The following is a 27,401-nucleotide window of genomic DNA, read 5'->3' on the forward strand; positions in this document are numbered from 1 at the left end:
AAACCACTGAACCAACCTTAGCCATTGGGAGGAGACACCAAAAACAACAGGAACTATGAACCTGCAACCTGCAGAAAGGAGACCCCAAACACAAAAGTTAAGGAAAATGAGAAGACAGAGAAACACAAAGCAGATGAAGGAGCAAGGTATAAACCCACCAGACCAAACAAATGAAGAGGAAATAGGCAGTCTACCTGAAAAAGAATTCAGAGTAATGATAGTAAAGATGATCCAAAATCATGGAAACAGAATGGAGAAAATACAAGAAACGTTTAACAATGACCTAGAAGAACTAAAGAGCAAACAAACAATGATGAACAACACAATAAATGAAATTAAAAATTCTCTAGAAGGAATCAATAGCAGAATAACAGAGACAGAAGAACGGATAAGGGACCTGGAAGATAAAATAGTGGAAATAACTACCGCAGAGTAGAATAAAGAAAAAGGAATGAAGAGAATTGAGGACAATCTCAGAGACCTCTGGGACAACACTAAATGCACCAACATTTGAATTACAGGGGTTGCAGAAGAAGAGAAAAAAAAAAAAGAGACTGAGAAAATATTTGAAGAGATTATAGTTGAAAACTCCCCTAATATGGGAAAAGAAATAGTCAATCAAGTCCAGGAAGCACAGAGAGTCCCATACAGGATAAATCCAAGGAGAAACACACCAAGACACATATTAATCAAACTATCAAAAATTAAATACAAAGAAGAAATATTAAAAGCAGCAAGGGAAAAACAACAAATAATAAACAAGGGACTTCCCTTAAGGTTAACAGCTGATCTTTCAGGAGAAACTCTGAAAGCCAGAAGGGAGTGGCAGGACATATCTAAAGTGATGAAAGGGAAAAACCTACAACCAAGATTACTCTACCCAGCAAGGATCTCATTCAGATTCAAGGGAGAAGTCAAAAGCTTTTCAGACAAGCAAAAGCTAAGAGAATTCAGCACTACCAAACCAGCTTTTACAACAAATGCTAAAGGAACTTCTCTAGGCAGGAAACACAAGAGAAGGAAAAGACCTACAATAACAAACCCAAAACAATTAGGAAAATGGTAATAGGAACATACATATCGATAACAACCTTAAATGTAAAGGGATTAAATGCTCCAACCAAAAGACACAGACTGGCTGAATAGAGACAAAAACAAGACCTGTATATGTGCTGTCTACAAGAGACCCACTTCAGACCTAGGGACACATACAGGCTGAAAGTGAGGGGATGGAAAAAGATATTCCATGCAAATGGAAATCAAAAGAAAGCTAGAGTAGCAATTCTTATATCAGACAAAATAGACTGTAAAATAAAGACTATTACAAGAGACAAAAAAGGACACTACATAATGATCAAGGGATCAATCCAAGAAGATATAACAATTGTGAATATTTATGCACCCAACATAGGAGCACCTCAGTACATAAGGCAAATGCTAACAGCCGTAAAAGGGGAAATCGACAGTAACACAATCATAGTAGGGGACTTTAACACCCCACTTTCACCAATGGACAGATCATCCAAAATGAAAATAAATACAGAAACACAAGCTTTAAATGATATATTAAACAAGATAGATTTAATTGATATTTATAGGACATTCCACCGAAAAACAACAGAATACACTTTCTTCTCAACTGCTCGTGGAACATTCTCCAGGAAAGATCATAGCTTGGGTCACAAATCAAGCCTTGGTAAATTTAAGAAAACTGAAATCGTATCAAGTAGCTTTTCTGACCGCAACACTATGAAACTAGATATCAATTACAGGAAAAAATCTGTAAAAAATACCAGCACATGGAGGCTAAATAACCAAGAGATCACTGAAGAAATCAAAGAGGAAATCAAAAAATACCTAGAAACAAATGACAATGAGAACAAGACAACCCAAAACCTATGGGATGCAGCAAAAGCAGTTCTAAGAGGGAAGTTTATAGCAATACAATCCTACCTCAAGAAACAAGAAACATCTCAAATACACAACCTAACCTTACACCTAAAGCAATTAGAGAAAGAAGAACAAAAATCCCCAAAAGTTAGCAGGAGGAAAGAAATCATAAAGATCAGATCAGAAATAAATGAAAAAGAAATGAAGGAGGGCTTCCTTGGTGGCACAGTGGTTGAGAATCCGCCTGCGGATGCAGGGGACATGGGTTCGTGCCCCGGTCCGGGAAGATCCCACATGCTGCGGAGTGGCTGGGCCCATGAGCCATGGCCGCTGGGCCTGTGCGTCCGGAGCCTGTGCTCCTCAAGGGGAGAGGCCACAGCAGTGAGAGGCCCGCGTAACACCAAAAAAAAGAAAGAAATGAAGGAAACAGTAGCAAAGATCAATAAAACTAAAAGCTGGTTCTTTGAGAACATAAACAAAACTGATAAACCATTAGCCAGACTCATCAAGAAGAAAAGAGAGAAGACTCATATCAACAGAAATAGAAATGAAAAAGAAGAAGTAACAACTGACACTGCAGAAATACAGAAGATCATGAGAGATTACTACAAGCAACTATATGTCAATAAAATGGACAACCTGGAAGAAACAGACAAATTCTTAGAAATGCACAACCTTCCGAGACTGAACCAGGAAGAAATAGAAAATAGAAACAGACCTATCACAAGCACTGAAATTGAGACTGGGATTAAAATACTTCCAACAAACGAAAGCCCGGGACCAGATGGCTTCACAGGTGAATTTTATCAAACATTTAGAAAAGAGCTAACACCTATCCTTCTCAAACTCTTCCAAAATATACCAGATGGAGGAACACTCCCAAACTCATTCTATGAGGCCACCATCACCCTGATACCAAAACCAGACGAACATGTCACAAAGAAAGAAAACTACAGGCCAATATCACTGATGAACACAGATGCAAAAATCCTCAACAAAATACTAGCAAACAGAATCCAACAGCACATTAAAAGGATCATACACCATGATCAAGTGGGGTTTATCCCAGGAATGCAAGGATTCTTCAATATAGGCAAATCAATCAACGTGATACACCATATCAACAAACTGAAGGAGAAAAACCATATGATCATCTCAACAGATGCAGAAAAAGTTTTTGACAAAATTCAACACCCATTTATGATAAAAACCCTCCAGAAAGTAGGCATAGAGGGAACTTACCTCAACATAATAAAGACCATATAGGACAAACCCACAGCCAACATTGTCCTCCATGGTGAAAAACTGAAACCATTTCCACTAAGATCAGGAACACGACAAGGTTGCCCACTCTCACCAATACTATTCAACACAGTTATGGAAGTTTTAGCCACAGCAGTCAGAGAAGAAAAAGAAATAAAGGGAATCCAAATCAGAAAAGAAGAAGTAAAGCTGTCACTGTTTACAGATGACATGACACTATACATAGAGAATCCTAAAGATGCTACCAGAAAACTACTAGAGCTAATCAATGAATTTGGTAAAGTAGCAGGATACAAAATTAATGCACAGACATCTCTGGCATTGCTATACACTACTGATGAAAAATCTGAGAGTGAAATTAAGAAAACACTCCCATTTACCATTGCAACAAAAAGAATAAAATACCTAGGAATAAACCTACCCAAGGAGACAAAAGACCTGTATGCAGAAAACTGTAAGACACTGATGAAAGAAATTAAATTGGGAGATTGGGATTGATACATATACACTAATATGTATAAAATGGATGACTAATAAGAACCTACTGTATAAAAAGATAAATAAAATTCAAAAAAAATATGTAAAAAAAAAAGAAATGAAAGATTATACAAACAGATGGAGAGATATACCATGTTCTTGGACCGGAAGAATCTACGTTGTGAAAATGACTATACTACCCAAAGCAATCAACAGATTCAATGCAATCCCTATCAAACTACCAATGGCAATTTTCACAGAAATAGAACAAAAAGTTTCACAATTTGTGTGGAAACACAAGAGACACCAAATAGCCAAAGCAATCCTGAGAACAAAAAACAGAGCAGGAGGAATCAGGCTCCCTGACTTCAGACTATACTACAAAGCTACAGTAATCAAGACAGGATGGTACTGGAACAAAAACAGAAATATACATCAATCGAACAGGACAGAAAGCCCAGAGATAAACCCACGCACATATGGTCACCTTATTTTTGATAAAGGAGGCAAAAATATACAATGGAGAAAAAACAGCTTCTTCAGTAAGTTTTGCTGGGAAAACTGGACAGCTACATGTAAAAGAATGAAATTAGAACACTCCTTAACACCATACACAAAAATAAACTCAAAATGGATTAAAGACCTAAATGTAAGGCCAGACATTGTAAAACTCTTAGAGGGAAACATAGGCAGAACACTCCATGACATAAATCACAGCAAGATCCTTTCTCACCCATCTTCTAGAGAAATGGAAATAAAAACAAAAATAAACAAATAGGAACTAATGAAACTTAAAAGCTTTTGCACAGCAAAGGAAACCATAAACAAGATGAAAAGACAACCCTCAGAATGGGAGAAAATAGTTGCAAATGAAGCAACTGACAAAGGATTAATCTCCAAAATTTACACGCAGCTCATGCAGCTCAATATCAAAAAAACAAACAACCCAATCCAAAACTGGGCAGAAGACCTAAACAGACATTTCTCCAAAGAAGATATACAGATTGCCAACAAACACATGAAAAGATGCTCAACATCACTAACCATTAGAGAAATGCAAATCAAAACTACAATGAGGTATCACCTCACACCGGTCAGAATGGCCATCATCAAAAAATCTACAAACAATAAAGGCTGGAGAGGGTGTGGAGTAAAGGGAACCCTCTTGCACTGTTGGTGGAAATGTAAACTGATACAGCCACTATGGAGAACAGTATGGAAGTTCCTTAAAAAACTAAAAATAGAATTACCATATGACCCAGCAATCCCACTACTGGGCATATACCCTAAGAAAACCGTAATTCAAGAAGAGTCAAGTACCACAATGTTCACTGCAGCTCTATTTACAATAGCCAGGACATGGAAGCAACCTAAGTGTCCATCGATAGATGAATGGATAAAGAAGATGTGGCACATATATAAAAAGGAATATTACTCAGCCATAAAAAGAAACAAAATTGAGTTATCTGTAGTGAGGTGGATGGACCTAGAGTCTGTCATACAGAGTGAAATAAATCAGAAAGAGAAAAACAAATACCGCATGCTAACACATATATAAGGAATCTAAAAGAAAAAAAAAAAGGTTCTGAAGAACCTAGGGGCAGGGCAGGAATAAAGATGTAGACGTAGAGAATGGACTTGAGGACACGGGGAGGGGGAAGGGTAAACTGGGACGAAGTGAGAGAGTGGCATGGACACATATACACTACCAGATGTAAAACAGATGGCTAGTGGGAAGCAGCCGCATAGCACAGGGAGATCAGCTCGGTGCTTTGTGACCACCTAGAGGGGTGGGATAGGGAGGGTGGGAGGGAGACGCGAGAGGGAGGGGATACTGGGGTGTATGTATCCATATAGCTGATTCACTTTGTTATACAGCAGAAACTAACACACCATTGTAAAGCAATTATACTCCAATAAAGATGTTAAAGTAAATAAATAAGAGCAACACAAGCAAAAAATAAAAAAAACTATTCTATATTCTATTCTATATTTAAACAATTTTTTAAAACTTTCCAGAAACAATAATAAAGGAAACAAGGCATTTCATAAAATGTGGTTCTGAACATGTCACAGTAAAAACTGAATGTACACTTAACCTCAGGTGACCGTCACTTGTGCCTCTGCAACCAACAGTCACTTGCTCAGATTATGCCAGTTCTAGAAAAGGCACATCTGACGGCTCTCCTGCTCTCCCCTCCACTCTCTGTAAAAAAAAAGGGCTTCTTCCTCTGCGCAGGGAGCTGTCGTTTGGGGCTCTGCTTCCATTTACTGTTCCCACACAGGAGCTGAGGACATCCCACGCTGCCTGACCTGCCCTCCAGCCCAGTGGAGCCCGCCGTGGGCCGAGGTTCAGCCTGCGAACTGGGAAAGGTGCAAAGGCCGCCTGCACTGAAGGCAGCACTCTGGAAAGAGCGGACAGGAAGGGAGAAACACAGCCACAAGCTAATCATCAAACTCATCTACTGAGGTGGCCCAGCAGAGTTCATCAGTTAACAAGCAAATATTCTTCCTTTTTTTTTTAATAAGCAAATATTCTTAATCACCATTCACTCTTCTAGAAAACGGTTGCCCTCTCCCAGAAAATAGGACCCTAGAGTCACTTACCCCCCGACTCAGAACAGCCCATTTTAATGCTCAGATGTAGGTGCAGTCACCGTGCTGGCTGTGAAAAGCTACTCAGTTATGTGATGCTAAAGGCCGGGTGAGGATAACCGGCAGCCTTACAGATGACTCGGATGATAGCATTTTCAGACGTCAGCTCCCAATGGCAGGCCCGGCAGGAAGGTGGGGGCCCATCCTCAGTAGTTTCGAACTGGCCAAGTATGTCCTTGAGTTCTTGCCACTAAGTTATTGGGAGCTGGCTCCAATGATGCTTAATAGAATGGCAAGTTCTACTTTCCCCGAAAAGACTAAGCGATGCTTGGTAGATACTGTACCTCAAACTGAATACGAGAGCATGGGGTCTGCACGTCCATTTCCTTCTGCTAAAAATAGAGGGACAACCTCTGGAGCAACAAACTGCGCAGAGCAGCTGCTCCAGTTCGTACCACGCTGCTCTTAGTTACGTAAGGGGCGAGGGAGGGGAGGGAAGAAAGGAGATTCTTACACAGATTCCATTTCCAAGTCATCTTCTTCCTGAGAAAGTTGTAGGTAGGGGTTATCTGAAGCTGGACGGAACTTATACCCCGTTAGAACAAAGAACACCAGCGTGGCCATTTCATCCAGGAGCTGCAAATTTTAAAAACCACCCCCAAATACAGGGATTAGAATATTGTTCTTCAGAAAGCAGTGGAACTAAACAAACTGACCCCCTCCCCCCGACCACTCACCAATCAGTCACTCAAATGCCAGAGCTGACCGCTGGGGAGCATTTTCCTTAGAGGATTTGCTGAAGCCTTAGCTAGGAGCATTCTGCCCAGAGATGACACTTGAGACCCCCTTGCTTTAAGTGTCTTCATTGGCATCTTTTAAGAGCTCATTACCTACATACATTTTCCTACAGTGTTGAAAGCACCAAGTGAGAGCCTCCAGAAAAAAGTCTCGAAATCATATGGTGGCTACCCTAGCAGTTAAACTAGTTCTAGTATATTGCAAAGATACTTTATTATTGAAATAGTAATAATGGGCAAGAAAAAGGGAGGTCTGGATTCCAAGCTATTCTAAGCCTTATAACTGATTTCATCTAGATTTTAATTTTACAGGGCAAGTCGTTCTTGGCCTGAGGCTTTTCTCTGCAAAAACTTTTTAAATTGAAAACTAAAATCAATAATGCAATTACTTCCAGATTTCTCATGTAATCCAGCGGCTTTCCTGGACAAACATATCATCTTAATTGCAGGCCGGAAGAGACAAAAGGTCTTAGTGGCCACTGCCAAATAAATTAGTAACCATCTTAAGTTACACCCTAAGACTTCACCCTCAGACACAAATTCCCTGGCACTGTCCCCTGTGGGCAGCGTACCTGGTAGAGCCACTTCCACTGGAACGGAACAGCAAGTTTGAGGAGAAATGCAATAATCCTGGTGAAGTATATATAACATACGATCTATATGAGGGGCAAAGAAAACAAGAAATAAAATCAACACAGAAATTATGGCACCACCTTCTTCCAATGACCTGCTTTCACAGATTAACTACAAAAGAGAAAACAGAACTACCTGAAGATTATTTGACACTTACAATGCTAATTAATAAACATGGCAGAGAGACAGATGCTCTGCTAGTTACACTAGAAAGGATTTCTTCTTTTTCTCTAGGTGACCAAGATACCGACTGAAGACAGTCACACCCACTGGGAGGACACTCTGCTGTAGTTGCTCTTAATTCCTGAGTAACCCCTTCGTCGCCTAATTCTCATACAGAACCCACTGATTTCAAGCCCCAGAGGGTAATAGTTTTTTATCCCCAGGATTTGAGAAATATTTTCCAGCCGTAACAGCAAAATAAAGCCACACAGGGAAAATACTGATTTTTAGTCCCTTCAGCAGATGCTGTAAATGTTCGAGGTCCACGCTCAGAGGAAGTACCAATAATCCTAAGCATTCTAGTAAGAGAGGATGTGAAAAGGATTCAACACGCTGACCGCTCGAGAGCGGACGGCTCGCTGGGACCGCACCCAGGGCGGACGGGCTGGCAGGGGACTCTGTGCAAAGTGACAGTCAATGCGCCAAAACCACACATGGAGATGACTCAGAAGCTTTCGTTTAGGAGTACAGAAGCAAATTCTAGAAGAAATCTATACCTTATAATAGTCCAGGAAATTATGACTCTAATAACTTATAACTTAGTCCTGCCTTTGGTGCTACGTTTATATGGACTTTTCATGTTCACTCCAGTCCTGTTTGTAGATATGATCCCATTTTTGTAAATGAATTTTTAAAAAAGCAAGTCAAAGGAACAGCTATGCGTGGCATATGCCTAGGAAAGAATCTAGAGAAATAACCACTGAACTGTTAACCATAATACCTGGGGGAGGAGGAAGAAAAGGGGAAGGGGTATAGAAGGTCGGGGTCATAAAGGGCTTTTGCTGTGTTCCTATAATCCTGCATTTAAAAAATATCAAGCATGTATTACTTTTCTGAGTATTTAAAGCCAAATTTAAAACTAAAATTTACAAAGAAGTAACTCAGATATTTAATTTCCCATGTCCACGGCCACCATTTGGTTTTGTAAAACGAAGCCCACACACAGCTCCAGGTAGCACACTTCCTGTGCTTTTACCAGTGCTTTGGAAGTTCATTAGCTCTACTCCATGAATTGACCTTATTTACAAATTTAGGAATTTTTTACTCACCAAGACGTAGTAATGTCTGAAAAGTTTCAGCTTTGCCAAGTTAATGGCAGCTAGGGAGAAGAAAAGAACAAAATGAGAGGCTATTTCTTTTCTCATTCTTAAAGCCCATCACGTTCAGGTACCCTCTCAGTCAAGAGGCCAAGTCTAATGTACACGAGTACCGCCCAAGGCGGGGGGGGGCACATCTGTATTTCTAGAAATGCAGTTGGGCAGGGTCTCCCCCAGTCACCAGGAAGAATTGGGGAGCTGTGGCGGCAACATGCTGGGACTCGCAGCTCCAGGAAACCAGTGCACCCCCCCACTCCCCGTTCAGAAGCTTTAAACAGCCATGCTGAGCATACAGTGACACCACAGAAATCGGCAGACACTACAAATCAGGACTCTTCCCCCGCCCCCCACCCCCAAAGCCATCATTAAACATTTCAGCCCTGCCACTGTGGCTACAGGGCTGCACCCCCCAATAGGACCAGTCCCAGGTGGGTACCTGAGCCCCATCCAGGGGAGCCTCCAGCTAAATGAGGGTGTAAATTCAATTAACCCATGGGTGCGTCTTGCAAATTTCACTTAGGTTTTCACTAAGTGTCTTGTAACAGAGCCCTTTAAATACAACCTCCCCAGCTTTGCCCTACCTTCAAGATTGCTCAAGGTCAGGGAGCCAGGACAGCTAACTTCCTGCCACCGCCAATGGCCATGAAATATTGATGACCACAGAGGGTAGCCTGGCTCCCTCCCCGATTACCAATCCTTTCATTCATCATAAACCTCCCTGCAGGAGGCAAATTAATTTTGCTTAATAACATTTAATTATTGGTTCCCTTTAGGACTGGAACTGTGGGTGGTGAAGGAACGATTTCCTTCGGTCTCCCTCCTCCGGCTCATGATTAGTCGGGGGGCAGTCAAGCTTAGGATTCCTGGAATCCTGAATAAATCTTCAAGGTGATTATCACCTAACAGTATCCGCAAGAATCCACTCTGAGAAACTGAGTGTGTCAAAGAGAGAAGGTGCAGAAAATCTGAGAAATTCTAACTCCCCAAATTGAGAGGCTATAATACCCACATATAGAGCTGTGATGGACTCATACACTCACGTAACACCTGAAGAAGCTAAATGAAGTAGGCAGATCAGCAAAAGCTTTCTTATCTAGCAACCCCTCTGGTGGTCTTGCTATTTTTGAACTTAAATCTCTCTGGTTCTCGGTCCTCCTTCATCCACTCTGACGCTGGGCCAGGCCCCGGCATGCGGCAGTGACCACGGCGCCTGCCCCAGGGGTGGCTGCCATCCCTTAGGGAAGGAGAGGCACTGGATCACTGGCCATCCACTCACAATGCTAAGCACACAGAGTACTGGGCGTGCGGGTGTGGGGTCAGGCTCTCCTCCCCGCCTGGGGGACAGGAGAGGCTTCACCAGGTCAAGATGTTAAAACTGAGACGTGTCGGATTTCAAACTCTGCACGTTTGCGTGAACCAGCGTTCCTTCTGTGTTGTTCTTTGCGTGGGAGTCTCTGCTCACACTGGCGGCAGTCAACGACTGCACTCTGCCCCATAAAACCAGGTGGCCTACGAGAACTGGGCCCCTTCCAAACAAGCAAATTGGTCTTGAATTTGGACGTTCAATCCTCTTCTTTGTGAATAACTGACAAAGAACAGCACCAACAATCCGACCACTTGAACAATAAAAATGCTTTACAAGTCTCTTCTGAATTTTGCTCGCTGAAATAAATCCTGGCAAGTGAATCTCCTGCCTTTGCTTCCACAAGGAACATCAGCCCAACAGAGAGAAGCGGCATGTTTCTATTCCTGGATTTCACGGCATGGTTGCCATGGCCACGCCCAATGAAGGGCTCCCAACTCAGACTAAGGGGATAGGGAGGAAGGACAGGATTCCCAAAGGAGGTGGTGTCCAGGCAGAGGCCTGACGGGGGCTCAGGAAGGAACGAGAGTGGAGAGGCTGAGCGGAGAGAACGTTTTTGGGAAGAGCAGATACCAAGGTCTGGAGATGCTGGTATCACGCACGTCTCGGTGCAGAGAAAGCAGCTCAGCGCGGCTGGACTGCGGAGAGGCTAGGGACCTGGCCGGGCCGAGGCCAAAGCCCAAAACTGAGTCAGACGCAGACCACGAGCTGCACTCCTCGTTGGTGCCAAGGCCCCAGGGAGCCTCTGAAGCGTCTCAAGCAGGGCAAAGCCTGAATCACATCTACAGCTTGGAATAATCTCTCTGGAGAAAAGATGCAAGAGTCAAGAATAAGAGGCCAGGGACTTCCCTGACGGTCCAGTGGTTGGGACTCGGCGCTTTCACTGCCGAGGGCCTGGGCTCAATGCCTGGTCGGGGAACTAAGATCCCACAAGCTGTGCAGTGCGGCCACCAAAAAAAAAAAAAAAAAGAAGAAGAAGAAGAAGAATGAGAGCCCCACTGAGGTCAAAAACCTTGAATTTTGTAGAGGTTCCTCTGAGAAGTGGCAAGGGATCTGTCTGTCAGGGCAGGGCAGTGGCGGGCCAGGGAACAAGGCGGATCCTGTCTTAGCGGCTGGGGGAGGGGTGGGATGAAGTTGAGAGTACCAGAGAGAATTCTTCAGGTGAGGTCTGAGCCCCCCGCCATCACAGGAAAGCAAATCAGGGGCAGGGAGGGCTGACTAAGAGGAAGCAGAGGGGTCCGCTCACCGCAGGTCTCCATGGGGTCAGAGGAAGCCGGGGGAGGCACTGCCTCTCCCACCCCCCTGCGAGCTGCACCACCACGGCTGCCTGTCAGACACTCCGAGAAGTCACGCAGGCCAGGGAGCACTCGAAAACTGAGCCTGCACACGCACGTCCAGGCAACACAAGGAAACGTCAGCACGGGCACCGATGCTGTGCCATCCCAGGCCACGTGCTAGAATGGACAAACGGACCTTGGGAACAACCAGCGTTGACTCTTAAGAAACGCAGCCACAATACGCAGAGCTCAGGGTTGATCCCGAAACCCACCGGTCACGACAGACATCATTTCCAGTCACAAGACATCTGTTTGCAAGTCTGCTGCTCATGGGATCAGGCTCCCGGGTCCCACGTGGGCGTCCTAGTCACAGCCAAGGCTGTGAAGGCAGGAAGCAAGCTCACGTACTGTTGTGAGTAACGGCGGAGGCCCTGCACATCTGAACATCCTGGGTTCTAATTCCAACTGTGCTGCTGTGTGACCTCAGATAATTCACCTAACTTCTCTGAGCCTCAGTTCCTTCATCTGTAAAACACGAAAAACACCACCTACCACTAGGGTGGGTTGGAGGGATTGACTGACACCGTACATGGAAGACCGACAGCGCACAGCACGCACCGGGTGAACGTCTGACGTTACAGCCTTACGACCGACTGTATTAGGATTACGGCTGATCCTTGAACAGCACGGATTTGAACCGCTCGGGTCCACTCTTACGTGGGACTGTCTTCCCAACGGTAAATACTACAGCACTAGGGGACCCGTGGTCTGTGGAATGCAGATACGGAAGAACAGCGGTGACTGTAAGTTATACTCATCGACTTTCGACTGCGCAGAGGGTTCGACTGCCCCGAGCCCTGCGCTGTCCAAGGGTCAACTGTTGATAGTTTTCCGATACCAAATGCGCTGCGGTGGCTGCCACACCTGGCAGGAGGCCAGGCTCTAGTAAGTGAAAGGGGAACAAGTGGTGGCCCTGGGCTCTGCTGGAAGCGGGGCTGCCATGTGCGCGTGCTGAGGCAGCGCGCTGAGCAGCGGAGGAGCCACAGCTCCGAGGGCGCAGCCTCACCGGCGCGCCGCACGGGCAGTGACGCTGCACGCCACAGCCTGGAATCCCAAGCCTCCCCTTGCTCTCCTTCCAAAACAGCTCTCCCTGCAGTTAAGAGCGCTGACGGCCTGCGGCGTACTGAACCACGGCCGGGCTGGTCTCCCACGGGAGCGAAGGCCCACCAAGTGTGGGCTGGCTATTTCTGACCCCACCACGAGCAGCAGCAAATATGGTAAAAGAATGAGCAAGACGAGAGGAGAAATACCTCGGACAGGAGCCAGGAGACCTGAACTCTGGTCGCTGCACCATCGTAACTCAGCGTGCCCCGGCCTGGCCTGCCCCTTCCTTCCCTGGGCATCAGTCTCCGTTAGAGGAGAACGTCTCTGAGGTGGGTTAGAGTTTCTTTACGGCCACGGCTCTGAACCGGGTGAGCAGCGGAATCACGTGCAGAGCTTTAACTCAAGGACAGAGGCCCAGGCTGCCCCTGGCTCTTCGGCAACTGGGCCTGGCTACGAGGGTTTTGACAAGCCTCCCAGGGAGCGCGGGAAGGGCAGGGATTGGGGGCGGGGCGGGAGCAGGTCCGCCTGCTTCAGGAGCCCCCTGCAAGGCTGACCTCTTGTGGACTCCTCTTCCCCCCACTCACTCTCAGAAGAACAGCCATGACTCTGGATTTTGGCAAGTGCTTTTTACTGATGAGAACGGAACAAGTGCCCGCGAGGCAGCAAGAACCCAGGTTCTCATATACTTAACAAGTCAGTTCTCCGACGCAGCAGCAAAAGAGCAAACGCACCCAATCTAGAGGAAACACCACCCCTTCCCTAGACTCTCACCTTTCCTCTTTACACCAATGGGTAACTAAACAGGCTGGCAAGAAGGCAGGCCGCCCCTTTCCTCCCCAGTGATCTTCCCTGGGTGGTCTCGGAACTGTGACGATGAAAAGAACAATAGTGCTGGTGGTCACATTTACTGAGTGGTAACCAGGCACCAGGCACCTGCCTGGGCACCCCTCATGCTTCATCTCATGTAAGCCTCACAACCTCCTCTACGGGGGAAGAGGCATTGTTACCACGGCCTCACAGATGAAGGACTCAGTTGCAGTTCGGCAAATACTTAAAAGCAGTGATTTCCTACATCTATGTGAGCTGAGCAGTTTTCAAAGTGCTCAATATCGAGTGAAGTCAGTCAACAGCACTGCACTGTAGGTACAGCTTTTAAAATGGTATCTCTTAAATGTCTACAACAGCCAGGAGCCGGCCAACGGTTTCTCTACAGGCCTGGAGAGCAGGCGTCTGGGCCTCGTGGGCCGGGGATCTCTGCCACAGCCCCTCCACTCTGCCACCTCAGCGCAAAGGCAGCCACACACCACAGGCATACACACTGCACAGCTGTGTTCCAATAAGACTTTATCTGTAAAGACAGAGGGTATTTCTCTTCCTTTCTCATCAGTGGATTTTTCATTAGGCCTATTTATACGAATACATCCAAATAAAACATTTTTTCCCCCCGTGAGTTGCCCAGAATGAACAGACATCTTAAATAGTCATAGAGTCTGAAGCGGGCTCAGCAGGCACAGGAGAACCAGGCAGGCTTTCACGCCCCTTCACTGTCACCGTGACCACCAGACTCCAGAAGCCTTGTCCCTAACACACGTTTCTCAAACTTTCAGTCTCAGGACCCCTTCACACTTTTAAAAAATTACTGAGGGCCACAAAGAGCTTTTGTTAATGTGGGTAGAGTCTACCGATACTCACCATATTAGAAACTGAAACAAATTTCAAAAACGTTTAATAATTCACTTAAAAGTAATAAAAATAAAAAAGAAAAAAAAAGTAATAAAAATAAATAATCCATTACATGTTAATATAAACAATGTTTTCCTTATTAAAAAATAACTTTCAAAAAAATTTCATGAGAAGAGTGAAACTGTTTTCCATTTTTGTAAATCCCTTTAACATCTGGCTTAGTAGAACACAAGTGGATTCTTGTACTTGCTTCTGCCTTCAAATCTGGAGTGAGGGAGTGTTTTGGTCGAAGTCGATGAAGAAAATAGGGCCTAATCAGATGTCGGCCTTCTCAGAGAACTGTGAACAGCCGTCTTTGATTCTGCATTAAAGCTTGACAAATGGTAGCTTCTTAAAGATAGGTGAGGTAGGGAATCTGAACCTGTAGCAATGAACTTTCTTTTCTTTTTTAGATTACTGGTCTTTTATAATTAAAAAAAATTTTTTTTTAAATTTCTGGCTGCGTTGGGTCTTCGTTGCTGCACACGGGCTTTCGCTAGCTGTGGTGAGCGGGGTCGCAGGCTTCTCATTGCGGCGGCCTCTCTTGCTGTGGAGCATGGGCTCTAGGTGCACAGGCTTCATTAGCTGCAGCACACGGGCTTAGTAGTTGCGGCACGTGGGCTCAGTAGTTGCGGCACGTGGGCTTCAGCAGTTGTGGCTCGCAGGCTCCAGAGCACAGGCTCAGTAGTTGTGGCACACGGGCTTAGCTGCTCCGCGGCATGTGGGATCTTCACAGAACAGGGATCGGACCCATGTCCCCTGCATTGGCAGGCGGATTCTTAACCACTGCGCCACCAGGGAAGTCCCTGTAGCAATGAACTTTCGCACTCTGTCACAGTAAAATCCACGGGTCCATCTTACACTCTGAATGGATCTTTTATTCATGCATGACTGTGTAACATGCACTGATCAGGTAGAAAATATTGTTTCACTGAGTTAAGCAGATCTCTGAGATACTGAAACTTTTACCATAAAATATTTTTAAAGTCACATTTGTTTAATATCACCCCTGCTCACATCAGATGTCTGTTAAGAACTGGGAAGCCGTCAAGCTTACAGTGGTAGATTAAAAGTTTTCCTAAATTAAAATCTGTGCTTTCAAGTGAAAATTAGATCGCTGACAACAAATATTTTTAATTGTTTTTCTGAAGCGACACATTCACTTCGTTCATTTTCAGGAAAATGTCTGTCAAAAGCCCAGGTCTGAGTAAACACAGTTCCACTGTCATCATTCTTTCAAATGAAAACAGTGTCCCGAGAGAAAGCAGCTAGTTCGGCTCACAACTCAAACAACTGCACACATGCTTTTCCTCAAGATGGCCGCCACCCCCCGGCACGGTGCACAAGTGCTTCCTGGGCACTTCCCATTCCACACAGGATGGTACAAGACTTACATTCGAAGGGTGAGTCTCAGTAACACTTGTACTTTCTCCTAATTCATCAAGGTCATTCTTAAGTGAAGTGAGCCTTTTTCACCCCCAGGAAGTAGGTGGCAATGAAGAATGCAGTGGCCACTAACAGTTTGGTGCCACCGTCCTGAATCAGGCTAAGGCGCCAGCTGTTTTACCCACCTCTGCTTTTGCACCATCAGTGCAAACATCAACAGCAAAGAAGGCTGATAAAGCCTTATTATGAAAAAAGTTCTGATTCCAAGGACCCTCTTGAGAAGGGCTGCCCTCTCAAGGCCACAGCTACTTTCAGAACATAGCGGCCGCTGGGAATGAAACCTTTCCTCCATAACCTCTTCAACCAGCCAATCACCATTTGTTTAAGTGCTTTTGAAGCTCACGGGAAAGCTAAGATTCCGAAGAAGGCTTCCCCTGCAATTTCCTCAGAAACAAAAGGGGAAACAAGAAGACGCTCGGAAGCAGAGATTGTTACGTAGACGTGTGGTGTGTCTCCCCAATCCAGCCCTCCGAGGTGATGACACTGGAGAAAGAGAAGGGAACAAGCGTGCAGGCGCAAAGGCAGAAACAGCCAGTGACTCCTGGAAGGCAAAGCACAGCGCAGCAGAGCTGGGCGTGCCTGTGAAGACTCAACGAAGCCTCCTCTCAGAGGATGTGGCACGGCAGTGACACTAAATGACAGAGCACCTGAGAGAAGCCACCACGTGTGACAGAAGAGACAAAGACACGACTTAAGGACAGTGGGCAGCTTTGCCCTCAATGTTTTCCTTAATACTTTCTCAGCTTCTGTCAAAAGGAATCTAGACACCAAGAAGTAAACAAATCCAAGCCCACATTCTTGGAAAGCAACGTGCCCGCAAACAGCTGGAACACGCCCCCCACTCATTACCTATGAAATTCCCCGCTCCTACAAAAACCGACAACCCCGTACCCTGGGGCCGCTCTCGCCTTCTGAGATGGACCACACTCTGTGGAGTGTGTTTTTCTCTAAATAAATCCACCTCTTACGTCTCAAAACAGAAAAAAAGAAGAGAAAAGAAAGCAATATGAATCCCAAGTGCAGGGAGAACAACTACAAACGGCCTTTCCCCCACTTGCAGTCAGTCAGCCTGGATGCACTTAAACTGACGTTCGTAAGCCCAAGTCGCGGTCAAGGTCATGTAATGAGTCAGTGGAATAATGAGACTAAGAATAAGAATCAAAGTGTCAGGCTCCATCCAGCCAAAAGCTTCCAAATGCAGCAGGAGACTTTATTGCCCACGGCCTTTGCTCTGTCAGCTGCCCCCAGGATGGGCTAGATCTCAGGCAGGGCAAACTGAGGAGCATAGAGGGTCAAGCGCGACATTCCAGAACCAGCAGGCGGTGGGCAGCGCGCTCACTCAAGCTCTCTCGTGATGCCTCACCTCTGTCCTGGGATAGCCGAGCAGGGCATGGCCACTCAGCAGCCATGCCCGAGGATGGTGTGGCAGCACAGCGTGCTGTCCCCGAGCTCTCTGCAGGGGAGATGTCAACTGTGGGGACACGGCTGCCCTGTTTCTGGAAGGGTCACAAGCATAAGCATTCTTCAAAGCTCAGAGTGAAATGTGCATTTCTGGATTAGCTCAAAAGCACCCCACAGCCTAAATCAGTTCAGTGGAAGAACACGAATCAAGAAGACACCCCTATTCTAATCAACTGTCTCTCTTTCAAAGGTGCTTTCTTAATGGTATGTCCCCGAGAATGGTGGAACGAAAGCCCTGGTGTGCCTGCATGACTTCCGGTTTTCATATTCGCTCTCTGCTGAAGAGGTCCCATGCTGTCACCTGGTGGAAAAAACAAGAAACTGCCTTGTATGCCCCAGGGGATGACAAAAGCATTCCTGTTCCATAAAGTTTCTCTTTACTACAGATGCCGGGGGACAACTGTGACCCCCCCCATCTTGGGCTTCACTTGCTGTGCTGTCCACCGCAGGCAAGACACTTTACTAAGATCCTCAGCCAACAATCAATGTCTCATGGAATAAATGGTCACAGAGACAGTTAATCACCACAGTCGCCCCCAAGCCCTCTAAAAGCAAAGTGGAGAAGGCAGAGAGGTGTCAGAGGATCAGAACAATGGAGAAGGGGAGAAGGGAGTGGTGAGGAAGGAATAGAGGAATTCACAAAGGGGTAAGGATGAAGCCAAGAAGAAAAGTACAGATAGGACTTCTGTGGTGGTCCAGCGGTTAAGAATCCACCTTCCAATGCAGGGTACGTGGGTTTGATCCCTGGTCGGGGAACTAAGATCTCACGTGCTGCGGGGCAACAAAGCCCACACACCGCAACTACTGAGCCCACACGCCACAACTAGAGAGCCCATGTGCCGCAACTACCGTAGGACAACTAAGCCTGCACGCCGCAACTACTGAGCCTGCGTGCTCTGGAGCCCACGCACCACAACTAGAGAGAAACCCATGTGCCGCAACAAGGACCTGACGCAGACAAATAAATTAATTAATTAATAAAAAAAAGAAAAGTACAGATAAAACTTATCAACTGGAAAACATTACCCTTGGGATTTTTAGACATTTTCAGTCAAACAGTCAGTAAAATGAACCCAGAACTACTGAAGTGTAAAAAGATGAAAAAGTTAAAATGTCTCATTTCAATATATTAAAATAAGAGAAAGACCTATTCATTAAGTTACATAAATAATAAAACCAACTTTTTATATAACATGCATAGAAGAAGGGAAAAAAAAAAAGGCAAGAATATGCCCAAACAGTAAGTTCCCAGAAGGTGGGATTTTACTTTCTGTTTGTGGCAGCGTGCTTTATCAAGATTCTAATTCATGGTTTATTTTTTGCAGCTTTCCTTTACCCCACTCCAAGAAGGCAGAACGGCTGGCTCCCTGAGATCCGTGACGCAGAAAGCCAGGCTTAAAGCAAAAGATTTCTGCAGACCACGTTCCAGCTTAAACTCACTGAAAAGAATCTATCCCAGGACTTCCCAGGTGGCACAGTGGTTAAGAATCCGCCTGCCAATGCAGGGGACACGGGTTCGAGCCCTGGTCCGGGAAGATCCCACATGCCGTGGAACAACTAAGCTCGTGTGCCACAACTACTGAGCCTGCGCTCTAGAGCCCGTGCTCCACAACGACTGAGCCTGAGTGCCACAACTACTGAAGCCGCAGTGCCTAGAGCCCGTGCTCCACAATAAGAGAAGCCACAGCAATGAGGAGCCCACACACCACGACGATGAGCAGCCCCTGCTCACCGCAACTAGAGAAAGCCCGTGTGCAGCAACAAAGACCCAACACAGCCAAAAATAAATAATAATAAATAATTTTTTTAAAAAAGGAATCTATCCCAGAGGGCATTCCAGAGGGAGAAGGGAATCCAGGGCCTTTGAAGGCAGAGAGAGAGAGAGAAAAAAAAAGCTATTTCCTGGGACTAGAAAGCGAGTTGGCACATTCTGAAAGTGGGGCCTTATGGCCACCTGGGAAGCTGGGGGCACCTTGGGAGCCTGGAATCTGAGTACCGGGGCTTCTCACGGCAAGAGCGCTTCACGGCCCCAGACAGCAGGAATCCGGACAGGAGCTACTGTGGGCCCCAGACCGGAGGTAGCCCGGCGAGCACGGCGCTCTCAGTAAGAACGCCGGGGTCGCGCCCGACACTGGTATGATGCCTTGAAGTCAGGTTAATTCAATTTAAAGAAAATCATGCGACATTAACGGTCTAGCAAATGTGAAGGAAGATTATACCTACTATCTATTTTCCAAAATTTCCAAAATGAATCTACATTACTTTTACAATCAGAAAACAGGTCGGCAACAAAATTTTATTTAACAAGAACAAATGAATAATCCGCCTTAAAGAACATTACTATCAGCACTGGGTGTGGGATTTTATGGACCCAGAGGCAGACGGGACCTTTGAGAGAACACGCCTCCTCAACCAGCTGCGCACGTGGCCCACGGCAGCCTGTAGTTGTGGACATTATTCAAATAAGCCCAGAAACGCAAAACATTTTCTCTGTGGTTTCTTTTCAGACTTAGGAGGCATGGTTCGAAAATCAAGAAGATGCAAAAGGGTTATAAAGGCACAACCATTTAAAAATCAGAGAGTTTCAGAGGTGCTTTCTGGCATGACTCTCTTTTATATGAATACTGACGCAATTATTTTGAAAGCGTGTTAAATCAGCAGGAAGGGATGCTTTACACATAGCCATTCCCAATCCATAATACCTCCTGTTCTCACAGTGAAGTGTTACCTGGTCCTTCCAAGACATTTTCTCCTCCTGACTCAGTTCTTAGAAGGTAAAGATCACACCCACGCGTGGAGATAAGCAGTCACCTCCAGGCCTTAGACAACTGCTCTCCGTAATGCTCCCCACCTGCCTCACCACCAAACAGCCCGGGGCTGCTCTTACAAAGCCCCTAGGGCTCTCCCTCGAGCACCGGCCTTCCTGCTCCACCCTCAGCAGGGCCCAGGCATGTGGCTTTAGGGAACGCTGTCCAGCACCAAAAGGAACTTGCCTTTTCCATCTGTTGCTGATGCTTCTTGTAAATGTCTGATTGACCTAAAAATAAACATTTGGAGAACAAAAGGTTAGCTAACAAATTTGCATTCCTCTCTATTTTCAGCACTAGTAACTTGAGGCCTTGAATCTCTCGATTATAAACTTACAAGGCTGGACTAGATGATTTTAGAGCACTCTCCCTAGACAACATGATTGTTGATAATCAACCCATCAGCATGTATGGTGCCCAAGCCTGAGGGTTACAGATGCCCTCTGCTGGCTCAAAAAAGCCTGGCAGAGGGCTTCCCTGGTGGCGCAGTGGTTGAGAATCCGCCTGCCGATGCAGGAGACACGGGTTCGTGCCCTGGTCCGGGAAGATCCCACATGCCGCGGAGCAACTAAGCCCGTGAGCCGTGGCCGCTAGGCCTGCGTGTCCGGAGCCTGTGCTCCGCAACGGGAGAGGCCACAACAGTGAGAGGCCCACATACCGCAAAAAAAAAAAAAAAAAAAAAAAAAAAAAAAAAAAAAAAAAAAAAGCCTGGCAGAGACCTGGGTGTGAGGGGAAAGCTCAAAACACAGTAACATAACACTCCTCATCTTTTTCTACCTCATCTCTCAGTCCCACAGCTACGCTACCGCTGCAGCACAGCTAGGACAATGGAGCCTCAGTGAGTTCACCTGCTACCTGGAGAGAATGGACCCTACAAGAAGGTCACAGGGCGACCTCTGAAGTCTAGTCTAGGAGCTGGCAAGCGCAAGGCTTCATTAAAACTCGATACTTCATCGGCCTGAGATTTCTGACTTTGCTGAAAAAATGCCAACCTCCAGGGAATCTTTTCTGGCTGTGAGGTGCTGGTAACTAATTACCATCCAGACGGGGGAACGCGAACGTTCTTAAAGAAGCTGCAGACCAGCGCTCTAGGCAGAGCTCACAGGCACCGAGGGGAGGACTGTGTGCGAGGAAGGGCACGGCACACGCAGACGTGGCACAGGGGGAGGAGGGCTGGGGTCTCACGACCCAGGCTGCAGTCCTGGCACAGCTGTCCACTCTCTACTCAACTGTAAATAAGTCATTTCTCCTAAAACCTCCGCAGTTTGCCCACCCGTGAGAACTGAATGGTGCAACATGTGAAATTAAGTGGCACAAAGCCGACAATGAACCAAAGCTGGCTGAATCTGAATTTTTTGATCCTGTTTCCTTTTTTTTTTTTTTTTTGCCGTACGTGGGCCTCTCACTGCTGTGGCCTCTCCTGTTGTGGAGCACAGGCTCCGGACACGCAGGCTCAGCGGCCATGGCTCATGGGCACAGCCGTTCCGCAGCTCGTGGGGTCTTCCCGGACCGGGGCACGAACCCGCGTCCCCTGCATCGGCAGGCGGACTCTCAACCACTGCGCCACCAGGGAAGCCCTTGATACTGCTTCTTAAATTACCTCTCTAGTACTTGAGTTTTTTCATTTTACAGCAATTTTCAGAGTGTTTACCTTGAAGAATCTTGCCATCTGGCATCTGCTCCTTAGTGCTGTAACTAATGAATGGCGGGAAGTGGCCCCTTGTAGCTCCAGGGCTCTGGGGCTTCCCCAGTCCCCCAGGTCCTTTCTATGTTACTGTGCAAATGTGGCAGTAGGGGCTGAGGCTCTGTCCCCTAATAATCAGATGACCTTTCCACCTGAAGACAAGGCTGGCCATCCTGTTACAGAAGGCTGGGCAGGATGCGGGGAGGCTGTGGAGATTCAGCAGACTCACCCGTGCTCTCTCTCCTACGCCGGCAGCTGTCTGCTCCACCTACCGACCTGATGCATGTGCACATGTGATGTATGACGGAGTCAGGGTTAAGAGCGAATCTAAATAACTGGCTGGAATGCGGATTATACTCCACTGGCACCATGTTCTAAATAAAGAGAATAACTGAATGACCTGATCGACCCCAGGAGTCTAAAAATATTAATTCACTGCATGGGGCACCGCCGAGTGGAACACCTCACTTCTAATAAAAGGTAGGTAAACCTGTATTTTCAAACTTTATTCTAAAAGATTTGATTGCTTTCAAGTAGCCACGGAACTAGATCATTATGAAGTCGAGTGTTTGATTTTTGTTAGCCCTTCTCCCTCTAACTGCTTCCTACTGAAGCAAGAATTTCCTTCACTTTGATGAGATCTCAGGAGGATATTCTTTCTCATCAACCACTGACTTGGCACTAACGTGTCTTTACACACAATCAGAGCACAATACATACACACATCTAAAGCCTGCCACTTCCAGGAATGAAGCAAACCATTCTGAAGATATCTGCAATGTGTATGAGCTGAGAACGATCACTAGTTTTACGTTAATAAACTTCCTCACTTTCTACCTAATTTGGCGAGATGAGGCTGTTTATGGGCTTTCTGCAACTCCCTTCCCTTTACATTCATTCTGCTGTTTTATGTTGCTAATAAGTTCTCATCTCAAGAATCTTCTCTAGTGTCTGAACTGCTAAAAGCCTGTGCCAGATGAGCGCTACCACAATCTACTGGGAAACCTGAAAGAGACAAAAATCCCAAGGTCCTGCCCCTGGAGACTAATTCAGGTGAGTCTGGGGCCCAGGAAGTCGTCATGTTTGAACAGATGCCCCGTGTGATTCTGACCAGTTTGGGAACGGCGCGTTCAGCCATCGGGCTGGACAGACAAGCCCCCGGTGCACACGCGGCCTCCCTCCGCGCAGGCACTCACCATACCACCGGGAAGAGGATGGCTCCACAGCACAGCAGGTCCACCAGAAACAGAGAATCCTTCCACAAGCCATACTCGGTCGTCCCCTCCTCGGTGGACTCTATGATGATATAGGCCACGTTTGCCAGGACCTGCAGGACACAGAAGTTGCTGAGGCCCCAAAGCACGGACAGATCATTACAACAGCAGCCTCGATGCGGGGGGGACACCGGAACCTACAGGCCCCAACCTGGGACCACAGCATGGTCTCCAGGTCCACGTGCTCTTGTAGAACTTTGCTTCCCTCCAATCAAGAAGTAGGCTCCGTGCCTCCTCGAGCTTGCGACTGCTCTGACCACTAGAGGGTGGCCGTGACCGACACACGTCACTTCCAAGGCAGGTCACGCAAAGGACACTGCCCCTGCCTGGCTCTCACACACCTTTGGAGCCCCGGTCTTATAAGAAGTCTGGCTACCCTGAAGCCGCCCTGCCGGAGAAGCGAGGCAGAGAAAGAGGAGATGCCCGAGGAGTCCCCACAGTTCCCACTTCATCTGACCAAGTCCTCCCAGCCCAGGAGACGGAGGCCAAGTGAAGACGGCCCCGCCACCGTCTACTAGAACTGCACGAGACCTACCAGACCCACCCACGTAAGCCACTGCCGAATTCCTGACCGACAGAAAATGTGAGCCAGAGTAAACAGTCATCGCGCCGTGAAGTCACTAAGCCATAGCAGGGTGATCTGTCATGCAGCCACACCCGGAACACTGCTCTGCAGGCAGCTGCAGGCTCAGCAGTGGCTCGCTCAGGTGCTGAACAGGTGGCACTTCACATCCCCTTCAGCCACCTCCTCAGGCCTGAGATCTCACGCGGGGGCCCCTGGCTCTCGGGGACAGATAACAGGACCGTTTCATCAGAGACCAGAGCGGCACGGAGGGCCGGTTTCAGCCCAGTGGGTGAGTGGCCACGTTGCTTCTCAGAGGAGTAACCCGGGCCGGCCTGCCCCACAGCGGACACGGCTTGGTTCTCCACACTGAGGTGCGTCCGCGTCCACGGCCCGCTTCAATCTCCAAAGTGAAGCGTGTGCCTTCTACATTCGGTCCTGTCATTAAGCTCTTGGCATGTTATGAAAAGTCCCTCAGCTGGCTAAACAGAGAGAGGAATATTTTTAAAACTGTGACACTATTGAGCATGGGGGAGACATAATTTATGAGATATTCTTTCGAAGATTATCGCTAGGTATGAAAGCAGAGATTAGAATCCCACCTCTGTACTCCACGCAAAGTCCACGGTCCCAAATACTCTGCTTCACTGCTCTAAAGGGAATTCTCCACACTTCTACAAAAATGTGAAACCTGTCATGCAATGACTTGGGAAGGGTAGTTTCTCTTTCCATCTAGGACTTATCAGTTAAATCATTACTGAAGCCATAATTCACCTAATACAAATGCAGAAATTGGCGTGAAATTTCAGTCTCCCACCGACACCCAGCCTCTGGGTTCCTCCTGCAGCCCAGTCCATCCTAAACATCTGCCATTTGTGGCTCTGTCCATGAAGACAAAGTGGGAAACTAACAGCTTAAATGCTTAACTGCATTTTGTCCTTAGTTCACACTCTTGACACGAGACACAAAATGTTCCCAGAGGTGCTGGTGTGGAACCAAGCGCCAATAATGTTCTCGAAACTCCATTTTTACATCACTCCCTCCCTACTCAGAAATGCACAGAGGCTCCCCATGACCAAAAGGAAACAGTTTCAACTTTTCAAGGCTGATGCTCAAGGATTTCCCAGACGAGTCCTTACATTTAAATACTCATAACTTCCTTACATTGAGTTTTTAAAATGGCCGTGTTTCCTCAGAGTGAGCTGCCACGTAACCTTGTGGGGAACCAAAGGGGGGAAGCTGGGAAGATGTGTCCCTTATATCACCGTTTAGGCTACGTGAGGAAGGGTCAAACTGGCGGGGAAGGCAGCGGCTCCTAGAGGGAAGGCGCGACGGGGCAGGACAGCAGGGGGAGGAGCACCCCAGCCCCCGGCCTGCGAGCTCTGAGACCTTGGCAGGCTGGAGAACTCAGCCCGGCAGAGAAGCGGCCCCAGTGGCTCAACAGCCAAGACCTGCCCAGCGCCTCAGCACCTCCTGTACACCCGACAGTCGTGTCATGTTTGCCTCCGTCATGTGTCTTACCTTAAAACCTAGGCAAGGCCCATCTCCACCATAAAGCTCTTCCAGATCACTCGAACTGGGGTGAGTACTCTCTCGCTGGAGACCTACAGCAACTCCGTACCATTCACTTGGCGCTAGTGTGTGCCCCTTATCGTTGAATGTCAAGAGGGTTTGGCCGCAAGCACTGCCAGACCGCCAGTCACCAGGGTGGAGCAGGCCGCCCTGGGTGCCCGGAGAGTTGCCCCTCTCCCACCCTCACCGGCCACACTTACACCGCGCTCCAAAACGACTGGCTGACGAGAACAACTTTACCAAACAGAAGCTCCCTGGTCAAGCAGAGCTGAGGAGCTGTACACCCCTGCTACGACCTCTCTGCTCATTCATTATGTGTCCCTTACGTCCAGGTTCTATATCCAATAAGACTGTTATACATAAGACAAGGTTCATCTCCTGAGGGCCCACAATTTTATAGAGTTGGCCTCAGTCCAGGGTCCCAAACATATAAAGCATTTAATAAATGTTTGCCCCAATGTCTCATATTCTACCTTGTGGAAACTCACTGATGTCACTCAGTTTTAAAATAATTTGTTGGGAATTCCCTGGCGGGCCTGTGGTTAGGACCTGGCGCTTTCACTGCCATGGCCCAGGTTCAATCCCCGGGCGGGGAAGTAAGATCCTGCAAGCCGTGCGGCATGCCGGGGGGAAAAAAAATTTTGTTGATCAAGTCGCTGTGTACCCAAGCGTCTTTGCTAACAGGACCATGTTGTTACAAGGCAAACAGATTCCCTAATTTCTCAGCAGCTCCCTATCCACACGCCGGCTTAAAGATGGTAGATGGTGGAGCATCCCCCAGTGCAATGACCTGAGGTCTGGGTCTGTCAGAATTCAGAAGGGGAGGCCCAGTCTCCAATCCCAAAGGCAGAAGAGGGGGTCTCCAGGAGAACTGACTCCCTCTTCCCAGGCAGGCCGGAGCTGAGCCCAGCTAAGTGTCAGGAGAGGAGGAGGACAAGCAGGACTAGGGCTCCTTTACCTGAAGCGGGATGACAATCATGAAGATCTTTTTGTCTTTATCAGAAAGGATGTGCTTAATGAAAGCCCAGCCGGTGCCAATGAGCGCGATGGTAATGAACAGCAGGGCCCCTTTCAAGCTGCAAAGGAAAAACACGGACAGACACCCACGGGTCTCCTCAGCACCTCACTCTGAGAGCCGGAGTCTACAGCTCGTTCTATGAGTTCACGCACTGCCTGCAAAAGACAGGTGGCCAAACTCAGGGAATCCACCGTGAGTGAGCAGCACTTTCAGGCGTGCAAACCGTTAGCTATGCACCCCACCGTCTGATCGGCGGGAGCACGTGGACAGCCCCAGGTTCTCAAGTCGGGACAGCCACTGTACGCCCCGCGCCTCAGGCCTGGCCGGGATTTGGCAGGCTGCCCTGGGAGGGCGGGGCCAGCCAACGTGGGGCAGGTCTCGTCCTACCACGGCGCCCCCAACTTGTGTGTCCAGCCACTTCGCAGGGCGGGTGCTTCCCGTGTCACGCTGCATACTTACAGGTGAGTGATGTAGTACACCACAGCCCACCCTTCGATCGGGAAGCCCTGGGAGGAGATATAGTGGTAGTCGATCTGCAATCAAACAAGTGCATTTCAGAAAGATCACCTACTACACGCCTTACACACAGCAGCACAGGCAATGCCACCAGAGGCCCTCGTGACGGGGGACACCCGCTCCCAATCCCTAACACCGCGCTTGCTGACGCACAGTGAAGCCTGTAAGCGCACCACAAATGTCAGGAAACTTGCGTCCCGACACGGAACTTGACGCAAGGGTTCCATGTCACTAACACCTAGTCCGGGTCCCTCTCTCTTTTTCTGTCTGTGCCACGCGGCATGTGGGATCTTAGTCCCCGACCAGGGATCGAACCTGCACCCCCAGCATTTGAAGCTCAGAGTCTTAAGCACTGGGCCACCAGGGAAGTCCCAGGGCCCCTCTCTTGAGGCAGGTGATTCACTCTGGCAAATGGATGCCTATTCTTTTCTTTAAAATCTCCAAGGGAGTTCCCCGGTGGTTAGGATTCCAGGTTTTCACTGCCGTAGCCCGGGTAAAATAAAATAAAATGACGTATAAAACCACCAAAAAACAAATAGACAAACAAAGCTCCAAATGCCACAGGTCTTTTCAATGCCCCAGTCAAGAGCTTTATCTTTCATAGCCTTGCTGCTTACAAAA

General features: G+C 47.3%; 1 protein-coding gene across 3 annotated transcripts in view; it reads right to left on the reverse strand.

The window, feature by feature from the left end:
- Positions 1-27,401, reverse strand: part of GPR107 (G protein-coupled receptor 107) — a 74,627-nt gene that overhangs the window by 12,785 nt on the left and 34,441 nt on the right. For all 3 annotated transcript variants that reach the window (XM_067040497.1, XM_067040496.1, XM_059072000.2), the window contains exons 11-17: positions 26,724-26,797; positions 26,205-26,322; positions 23,035-23,165; positions 20,341-20,384; positions 8,927-8,976; positions 7,595-7,678; positions 6,740-6,861 (exon numbers count right to left, since the gene is read on the reverse strand). In XM_067040497.1, the coding sequence (XP_066896598.1) occupies positions 6,740-6,861; positions 7,595-7,678; positions 8,927-8,976; positions 20,341-20,384; positions 23,035-23,165; positions 26,205-26,322; positions 26,724-26,797 (623 nt within the window). The remainder of the gene's footprint in view (positions 1-6,739; positions 6,862-7,594; positions 7,679-8,926; positions 8,977-20,340; positions 20,385-23,034; positions 23,166-26,204; positions 26,323-26,723; positions 26,798-27,401) is intronic.

The sequence above is a fragment of the Kogia breviceps genome, chromosome 8 (assembly GCF_026419965.1).
Source record: "Kogia breviceps isolate mKogBre1 chromosome 8, mKogBre1 haplotype 1, whole genome shotgun sequence".
Taxonomy (NCBI): Eukaryota; Metazoa; Chordata; class Mammalia; order Artiodactyla; family Physeteridae; genus Kogia; species Kogia breviceps.